Source organism: Argentina silus (assembly GCF_951799395.1).
Source record: "Argentina silus genome assembly, contig: scaffold_153, whole genome shotgun sequence".
Taxonomy (NCBI): Eukaryota; Metazoa; Chordata; class Actinopteri; order Argentiniformes; family Argentinidae; genus Argentina; species Argentina silus.
In genome coordinates this window covers 47501-57500 of record NW_028152800.1, presented here as the reverse complement: position 1 = coordinate 57500, position 10000 = coordinate 47501, and the positions used below count along the sequence as shown (strand labels likewise).

The window sequence follows — 10000 nt, the reverse complement described above, 5'->3', positions numbered from 1 at the left end:
GCTTAGGACTGCTCCTGTTTGTGGATTATTTCTCAGTCAAGTTGGCCCAGGTGTGTGTGTGCATGTGTGTGTGTGCGTGCGTGTGTGTGTGTGTGTGATCGACAGGACTACGAGCCCCCTCCACACTGCCTACTCCTCCCATCCAGGGTGTTAGTTGTTCTGGTTCCTCTCTGCTCAAATAAACCTACCATTCTCCCAGCATCCCGACCCACTCTGACAAGAAGAACACAAGCCAAGGAAAGCCTGGCTGGGTTGTGTCTCTGTGTGTGTGTGTGTGTGTGTATTTGGGGGGTCCTCTGTCAGACGCCGTGACATCTGTACTACATCATAACGTGACACTGAACAGTAGAATGTTGACGCGGCTCCTAAGTTAGAAGCCCGACGAAAACTCAGAGGACGGGTGTGTCTGACAATAAATCAATCTCCCTCTCTCTCCCCCTTCCCTCCCTCCCTCTCTCCCCCTCTCCCCCCCCCCTCTCTCTCTCCCTCTCTCTCTCTCTGTGTGTCTCTCTCTCTCTCTGGTTTCTGTGTGTGTGTGTGTGTCTCTGTGTGTGTGTGTGTGTGTGTGTGTGTGTGTGTGTCTCTCTCTCTCTCTCTCTCTCTCTAATAGGTGTGTGTGTGTGTGTTTTCCCTGGTTCCTGGTGGTGAGAGTCTGGAAGGGGCAGGTTTGAGTAGGTGGCAGGCGGGCCCAGTGTGTTCTCACGGCTGGGTGCGGTCGCTCTGGGGCAGCTCTCAGGCCCTGGGAGCCCGGGGCTCGGCTGGCGGTTGGACCAGAACCAGAGAACACACCTTGGGCCACCCGCGCCGGTCTCCTTGCCCTCACGCCCGCCCCACACCGCAACATCAGGGTCCATAGGGTCCATAATGTGTGGGTGTGTGTGAGTGTGTGTGTGTGTGTGTGTGTGTGTGTGAGTGTGTGTGTTTCAGTCTGAGACAGGGGAAACATGTGCCCTCTGCCAACAGGGTTCATGTGTCCCACACACAGGATCAAAGAGCACCTCAGCACCAGCCAAGCACAGCACATTACATACACACACACACACTCTCTCTCTCTCTGTCTCACACACACACACTGTCACCACATTCACTCAACATTACCACATGTTACTGGGCTACACTGTGTGTACCTATGCAGTGTCTCAAGATATTATACATATATACACACACACACACACACACACACACACACACACACACACACACACACACACACACACACACACACACACACACACGCAAACTGCAAACTGCAGAGAAAACCTGTGCTCTCTTTGGTATGAGTTGGAAAAACACAGTTAAAGCTGAGGCTCGTGTCGGAGGAAAACTCACACCAGGTCATGAAACATCATCCTAATTACCCACAGAGTGTGGGGTCCGGCTGGGAGGTTCGACCACCCACGGGAGCCTTAAACAGAGTCATCTAGAAACATATCCTGAAATTACAATGGCCAAATATCATACAATAAAAGCATCAAATTAGGTCCCCCCCCCCCCCCACCACCTATTTAAAGATTCTAAAATAGCTCCACACAGAGCAGAGCCAATCAAAACAGTCTGGGAGAGGCCGGAATTAACTCCACAAATCATATCAACAAAGGGACCGGGAGGAGGGCGGGACCTCCTGACACAGCCAATGAAACGACACAGATCTCGGCTGGGACCGGGCCAAGCAAAACTGCTCCTTCACTGGACCTGTACTGCCTCCTAGAAACATGACCCTTACACATCCAGGTCTACAGGAAGGAAGGATGGGAGGAAGGAAGGAAGGAAGGAAGGATGGGAGGGAGGATGGGAGGAAGGAAGGAAGGAAGGAAGGAAGGAAGGAAGGAAGGAAGGAAGGAAGGATAGAAGGAAGGAAGGAAGGAAGGAAGGAAGTAAACTTGATGGGGACTGAAGAGTGTAATTCTCACTCAGTTACTCACTCACACACACACACACACACACACACAGAGCTCTATCAAATGAGGACCGGATCAAATGAGCCATTGTGTGTCCACTATGCGGTACGTAACGGACGCCCACAGACAGCCAATGGACATCCGGGTGACGGTCTGGCCCCCGCCCCCGAGCGTGGCTCTCTGAGCCCGGGTGAACGGGGCCACGCTGCGGGGGGGGGGGGGGTTCTCTCTGTGCTTTACCTAACGGAGGCTCAATCTCCCGACTGCAGCTGTGATAAGAGGCAGTTGGCCCATCTGCTCCCAGATAGGAGAGAGGCAATAACGCTCCCCGCTGGGCCAGATCACACACTCATCTATCCACCCCCCCCCCCCCCCCCCTACCGGCAGGGAGATCATCCTATTACCGCTATCTGGAATTGTCCCTGTGTGTGTGTGTGTGTGTGTGTGTGTGTGAGAGAGAGAGTATGTGTGTGTGTGTGTACAAGTGTCTGTGTGTGTGTGAGAGAGAGAGTGTGAGTGTCTGTGTGTGTGTGTGTGTGAGAGAGTGTGTGTGAATGTGAGTGTGTGTGTGATAGAGAGTGCGTGTGTCTGTCTGTGTGTGTGTGTGTGTGTGTGTGTGAACAAGAGATAGCCGGGGCTGAGCCCCCGTCCTCCCCTAACTGCTCTCTGAGATAAGATGCGTAACAATTCCGCCAGAACTACCTCTAAGACCCTCTAAGACCCCCCGAGGTGAGCAGCACCGTGGCCTGGAGACACCCTTCACCTGTGGTAATGAGGGGGAGGGGACGGGGCTCCTGCAGTCTGAGAGACAGCAGACACCCTGCCAGTCCTGCAAATGATCGCCATTAAGATCCCATGCATACCAGAGCACACAGACTGTGTGTGTGTGTGTGTGGGTGGGTATGTATGTGTGTTGAGGAGCGCAGCCGTCCGCATAGTGAGAGATCTGGTGTGTGTGTGTGTGTGTGTGTGTGTGTGTGTGTGTGTGTGTGTGTGTGTGTGTGTGTGTAGAGCATGTGCTTGATTTACATGCTCCAGTCCTAACTCCTCCTCTGTTTGAGGGGTCAGTGAGGTCTGGGTCTACCCCCTGCTGTGCTCACATTAAATGTTACAGACACACACACATACTTACACACACTTAAACACTGTCTGTCTGTCTGTCTGTCTGTCTGAGCAGCAATTGTAACCAGGCAGAACAGAACGAGAACCTAACCTCCCACCATGCTCAAACAGCGGCCTGCCCCGTTCCAACATCCAACTCAACCTCCCACTGAGCTGGTGGTGGTGGTGCTGTTCAGAAAACACCGGAGGGAGAGAGAGAGAGAGAGAGAGAGAGACAGAGAGAGAGAGAGAGAGAGGGAGAGAGAGAAAGACAGACAGACAGACAGACAGACAGACAGACAGACAGAGAGAGAGAGACAGAGGGAGAGAAAGAAAGACAGACAGACAGACAGACAGACAGACAGACAGAGAGAGAGAGAGAGAGACACACACACACACACACACACACACACACACACACACGGTAAAACGGCACTGGCCAACAACTCTCCTTTCCCACTGAAAGGCCTTTCCTCCTGCAACCACATGAAGCAGGAAGAGTGGAACACATGATGGAGGCCTAATCCCTGCCATGGACAACAGCCTGGCCACAGGGAGGCCAGCGCGTGCTGCTCCACCCCACGCCCTAACACTGGGGGAGGCAAGCTCCACTGACCCTCTGGAGCCTTCACGCCAGTCATGTGGCCTGAATGTGTGTGTGTGTGTGTGTGTGTGTGTGTGTGTGTGTGTGTGTGTGTGTGTGTGTGTGTGCGTGCGTGTGCGTGTGTGTGTGTGTGAGGGACAGAGAGAGAGAGAGGGAGAGAGAGAGAGACAGAGAGATGTGGGAGGGAGGCAGAGGGAAACAACTGAAGGAAACACACATACTCACACAAAAAAAGAAAGTGAGTGGAATGAGGGAAAAGTAAGGTGTCTGTTGATCCTGGACCTATGTCGATGCACGACACAGAAACTAATAACATGGGTGCCACTGCCTAGCTTCTAAGACCTGTGTGTGTTACTAGAAAAAGTGCCACTTTCTTTCCCCTCATAAGATGTTTGTGTATTACCAGGCAACACTTTCTTTCCCCTTCGACCCCCTGTCATGGACTTAAACATTAGACTAGCAGGAACCAGGTAGATACATAGCCTTCAGGGTATACAGGGCCCTGCGTAAGTCATGGGACAGTGAAGCATTTTTGTCTTCTTTTGGCTTGACACCCATACAAACAAGTAAGTATGAGGTTAAATCAGAGATTCACAGATTTTATGTGATGGTATGTGTGTATAGATTGGTTTCACAATTCAGAAATGACAACATTTGTTTTTTTATGCAGAGTCACCCTCGTTCAGGGTACCCAAAAGTAATGGGACATATTTATCAAATGTCCAAATTAAGTACTTATGTTTAGTACTTGGTCGTGGTACCTTTGCATGCAATAACTGCCTGAAGTCTGCAACCCATTGACCCTACCAGACGCTAGGTATCTCCTCTGGTGATGCTCTGCCAGGCCTGTACTGCAGCCATCTTCATTGTTGTTTGTTTTGAGGTATTTTTGTCTAAAATCTGGAAATCTTCAATTGGATTTAAATCAGAAGATTGATTTGGCCAGTCAAGACCTGTCCACAAAACTCCTTAGTTGCTATGTCAGTATGTTTGGGGTCATTGTCTTACTGTATGATGAAGCGCCATCCAATGAATTTTGAGGCATTTGCTTCCACTCGAGCAGACAAGGTGTTTCTGTACACTTCAGAATACTGCTGCCGTCAGCTGTTACAATCATCAATTAAGACAAGTTAGCAAGTTTTAGTAGCATCACCAACCAAAACCTAACACCCTCTGCACCATGTTTCACAGATCAGGTGGTATGCTGTAAATCTTTGGCAGTTCCTTTTTTTTTTTCTCCAAACTTTCCTCTTGCAATCACTCTGGTCTATGATAGTATTCATCTTCTCTGTCCACAAGACCTTTTTCCTTCTCTGCAGGCTTTGTAGGTACTTTTTAGCAAACTGTAACCTGACCATCCCTGTTGAGGATAACGAGTGGTTTGCACCTTGCAGTGAAGCGTCTGTAGTTTGGGTGGTGACATACTGTATTCTGCAGATGGTAGCTTCTGACACATTCATGCCTACCTCCTGGAGAGTGTTCCTGATCTGTGGGACAGTTGTTTTGGGGTTTCTCTTAATTAAAGAATGGTGAGCATTCTTTGGTCACCCTCTGTGGAAGTCCTCCTTGGCCTACCAGCCCGTTTGTGAATGCTGAGCTCACCAGTGCTTTTGTTTATTTTTAATGATGTTCCAAACTGTTGATTTTGTCAAGCCTAAGGTTTTGGCTACATTACTGACACCTCTTTTGTCATCATGTTGACAGACACCAATAACAGACTCCAAAGGCAAATCCAAAGCCTAGAATCAAGACTAGACACTAACAGCTCTCTTATGCCTGCACAAATTATGTGATGGGACACACCTGACTTACCAGAAACACCTGTCAAGCCATTGGTCTCATTACTTTTGGGGGATTATGCAGAAAAAGTGTTGTAATTTATGTATGGTGAAACCCATATGTACACAAATACCATCAAATAAAAGCTGATCATTTCTACTTTATTAGACTTTTAGTGAAGTATCACAAAGGCTATGCATTTTATTAGTATTTTTTATGTTCTTTAATTTGAAGAGGGCGGTTAGACCTTCATGGGCTCCCAGCTATGTATATTATTTGCATCTATAATGTTGTTTCATTTCAAGCGGGGAGCTATACCAGAGAGGAGCCATCCTTTACGACTAAACCTAATTGTACAGTTCATTAAACCAAATTACATTAACGACTTAAGTGTCCTGACTGAACCTCATAGTAACAGTTTGATTTCAAATCCAAACTTTTTGGAGTGGAGAGCCAAAAGAAGAAAAACAATGCTTCACTGTCCCATTAGTTATGCAGGGCCCTGTATTACAGCCTTGGATACATAAACACACGGTGAGGTCAAACCTACAGGCAGACTCAACCACAACCCTGCCCAAAGGAAATTACATGGGCAGAAATGCCACCAAGTCAAGCACCGTTCAGCTGAAATGAGTGGAAAAATAAGTACAGTTACAGCAGTAAAATGATTGTTGATCAAGGATGACCACAAAGCCCTTATTTTTGCTGCCACTGGTTCTCCGTGGCCCTGCCTTCTGGGCCGGGCCTAACATGATTCTACTGCCAGCCTAACTGCAAAGCCTTCAAAGTCCCTACCTTTAGCTCTGACATAATATCTCTCCATCTTCATTCAAAAATCAAACAGATTCTCACAAGGGTAGTAGTAGTTGTAGTAGTAGCAGTAGCAGTAGCAGTAGCAGTAGTAGTAGTAGTAGTAGCAGTAGCAGTAGTAGTAGCAGCAGTAGTAGCAGTAGCAGTAATAGTAATAGTACTAGTAGTAGTAGTAGTAGTAGTAGTAGTAATATCAGTAGTAGCAGTAGCAGTAGCAGTAGTAGCAGTAGTAACAGTAGTAGTAGTAATAGTATTAGTAGTAGTAGCAGCAGTAGTAGCAGTAGTAGCAGTAGTAGCAGTAATAGTAATAGTAGTAGTAGTAGCAGTAGTAGCAGCAGGAGTAGTAGTAGTAGTAGTAACAGTAGCAGTAGTAGCAGTAGTAGTAGTAGTTTTAGTAACAGTAGCAGTAGTAGCAGTAGTAGCAGCAGTAGTCGTAGTCGTAGTAGTAGCAGTAGCAGTAGTAGCAGCCGTAGTAGTAGGTCGAGTAAGAGCCACATAGCTGTCCTTAGACAATCATCATGTCAGGACCAAAATGTTGTCACGGGTTGAACTGTAAGGGTATTTACACTCCAGGGCTGACCTGAATCATACTGTGCTGCTTTCATATTGTCCCTCACAGCACTGTTACAGCAACTACGGTGGATCTGTAAGCAGTCCTAGCCCAGTACAGCTCAGCCGGATTCGGGTCTGTAGTGTGAATTAGGGTTTAATGGGTCTATCTCAGAAAAAAGCACTCACTGGGTCTGTGCCAGGCAGCCTGGGGCCAGGGTCGGGGTCGGGGCGGTCTGGGTCTCAGGGGTCCGCTGCAGCGAGGTGAGCTCCATCATGTCCACCTGGATGTCGGTGGCGTGTCCCGGCAGAGGCGGCAGCACCGTCATGATCTTCTCCACCAGGTTGTCACCGTGGTGGCCGACACTACCTGACAGGACCGGGAGAGAAAACAACAGAGAGGGATTTGAGGAGAGAGACATAAAGCCCAAGTGAACCATTCGATTCACTTTGAGTGTACAACTAAAGTAACAATGGCCTGTTGGTGGAATAGAATTGGGACTATAGACCTAATGTTGACTTCCTATAAGGCAATGGGCAGATATGGCACATATGATCTGTATTGAGATTTGGCGTGTGTTGGACTGGGCTGATTCCTGACATGTCTACCAATGGACATCACTATATGTTCTCAAAAGTGGCGCAGTGGGGCACCTGTGAGGTCCAGTGTTCTGTCTATGAACACGATGGACGCTTTATTGGGGGCAGTCTTTCGGCGGTTTCTGGCTTGAGGGTGATTGGCCAGCTCCCCGGCGATGACACGACTCATTGGACCCACGGCGAAGCTTTCCTCCCGGGTGTTGGTGGACTCGAACATGGCATTAAGCGCAGAGGCCAGGGATTTGATTTCAATCTGCAACTCGGGAGGGAGAGAGTGCATGTCAACGTCAGCCAAGCTGCCCAATCTCTTCTTCTCCGGGCGCTTCTCGTTTATCGCCTCGAGGTCCCGGGAGAGCAAGGGGAAGAGGTTCGAGAAGGTGGGGGCCAGAAGCAGCTGCTGTGACACAGGGGCGAAGACCACCGGGGCATGCATGACTTCAGCGGTGTAGTTCATGTCTCCCATCCACTCGCACAGCTTCTCTTCAAACTGCTCGAACACCGGGTTCCCATCTAATTCGGCTGTAACGTTGTTAGCGAGGAGGTGTATGGAGTGGGCCACAGTGGTGAAAACAACACAGTATCGAAAGTGACTGAGGCCAACGACATCTTTGATTATGTCAGCGGTTCTGCCCTTCAGCAAAGTGCTCACCACGAACACCGCCTTAGGTTCGTTTTCATCGCCGGCTTCGAAGCTAGAAAACTGCTTTAAATTCCGAGCACCTGCCTCGAATAATCTGGTAGCGCCTCCGTTCCAATGAAGACTCTCCGCACACTTGTCATCCATGAAAACCACCGCTTTCTTCACCTTTGACAACACCTTGTCCCACACCTGACCGGGGAAACACGTAAAGCCCTCAGTCGTCAACATTATGTCGAGAATATAGTCCGAATAATCGACCGAAAACGTCGAAAGCACTGTCAAATTGTCAGGAAGACGTCATTCCAAAACATCAACACAAACACATGTGAGTCTCGTAATGGTGACGTGGCATTCCACGTCGCGACAGATAAACGTCATCATGCATCTGCCTCACCAGTTTCATGCTGTAGATGAAAATTATTCTTTTTTCAAAATGATGAGAGCGTTTTCTTATCTCCTGTCCACGTCAAATCTTGCGGAAAAATAATAAAGCCATCCCTGCATTTCAACGATTGTCATTCAGTGCAGAAACAAAATTGCAAAAAGTTAGTTTGACAGGTGGTATTGAGCTGTATTTAGGGGAATATAGGGGATGTTTATCAAACAAATAAAAGTATATTGTTCCCCCCCCCAAAAAAAGACAGGAGACAGTTGACACGGACCAATGACCGGGCGCCCTGTCCTCTCCAGCGGAGGGGTGAAAGGTGAACTGTCCCTATAGAAACGGGTTCAGTCACTCCTAATCTGTAAACTGTCACTTGTTTTACCGATGAACCTGACACGTTCTAACGGTGCTGGTTTACCGTTATTTCCTTGTGTTTTCTGTTGTTGGTTGTTTTTTTCACTTTGACACAACCCTTCGAATATCTCACTTTGGGGTGAAATAATCGAACTTGATAAGAGAGTTGAAGTTATTGAGCCAGCTGTCAGCGTCCACTGTCATATTTGTCAACCGAGACTGACATTGAGTTGACGACATGTCCGCAGAAGAAACGGACAAAGCGACTGATGCGAGTGGGGGGGATGAAGAAGAGTGGTTATACGGAGGTAAGTCGAGTTTTTTAAAGTTTTTTTAGGAGAGATGACACTTCGATATTGTTCACTGAACTGAACTAGCTTGCGAAAAGGCAAGCAGTGGACTCGTATTTGAACCAGAACAGCTGAGTCAGCGAGGCTGTTGCTACACGTGGACCAGAGCACACCATGTTGACATCGCGACAGCTGTGAGGGTGTCACCGTTGTTTTAGCTCCAAATCATACAAAAAAGTAAATAAATAATTACACTCGTACATCGATTTTTTGATGGGATCGGTGTTTGACTTGCCTGTTGAGAGACCCTTCCGATCAATAACGTGGGTGTCTCTAAACATGTATCCTACTCCACTGAACCTCATTTTGATCTATTTAATTTTCCCCATCTATTTGGGAATACTCGGCTGGCTATGAAGTCATGGGAGGCAAGTCACGATGTGACAATGAAATCAACTTGTATGACATGTTAAATGGTGAAATTGTTCCTCTTTCATAGATGAGAGTGAGGAGAAGGCAGAAGACACACCAGACAAGTAAGCTTCCCAAATGAGACCTCTACAACACCGTACACTCACACCTGACCTGCCTCCTGTCCAACATCCGTTATAGACCTACAACTAGCTAGATCCGTCATGATACAAAGCTCATATTTCTGTTTGCTGAACTTACATGCATACACACACACACACACACACACTCCTTATTCATGCCTGTACACACCTTGGATTGTGCCTCTTTTCCCAAATGGGCTTAATATCCGCACACACCTACTGTAACTACCACTGACACTTGATCATCCAACACCTCTGTACATTAAACCTCATTACACACGGATATGGGCTTGTTAGTACCTCCCTGATTCTCCTCTTCCATCATCCCTTAGTTTGCACTAATGATTTGGATGTTCAAACCATGTTGACCGTGAGTGATCATTTGTGGCAGTGAGCAGTGAACTGATTTGGAGTAAGACGGGCACATTTATTCCCC

General features: G+C 47.9%; 2 protein-coding genes across 2 annotated transcripts in view; one reads left to right on the top strand and one right to left on the bottom strand.

The window, feature by feature from the left end:
- Window positions 1-8287, bottom strand: part of LOC310824621 (sec1 family domain-containing protein 2-like) — a gene marked incomplete at its 3' end in the record, with an annotated part of 22359 nt that extends 14072 nt beyond the window's left edge. The window contains exons 1-2 of the mRNA XM_083697882.1: window positions 7396-8287; window positions 6931-7111 (exon numbers count right to left, since the gene is read on the bottom strand). Coding sequence (XP_083554008.1) covers window positions 6931-7111; window positions 7396-8209 — 995 coding nt within the window. The 5' untranslated portion in view covers window positions 8210-8287. The remainder of the gene's footprint in view (window positions 1-6930; window positions 7112-7395) is intronic.
- A 668-nt stretch (window positions 8288-8955) lies between these two features.
- LOC310824620 (pre-mRNA 3'-end-processing factor FIP1-like) overlaps window positions 8956-10000 on the top strand; it is a 25750-nt gene continuing 24705 nt past the window's right edge. Inside the window, exons 1-2 of the mRNA XM_083697881.1 lie at window positions 8956-9028; window positions 9510-9546. Of these exons, the coding sequence (XP_083554007.1) occupies window positions 8959-9028; window positions 9510-9546 (107 nt within the window). The 5' untranslated portion in view covers window positions 8956-8958. The remainder of the gene's footprint in view (window positions 9029-9509; window positions 9547-10000) is intronic.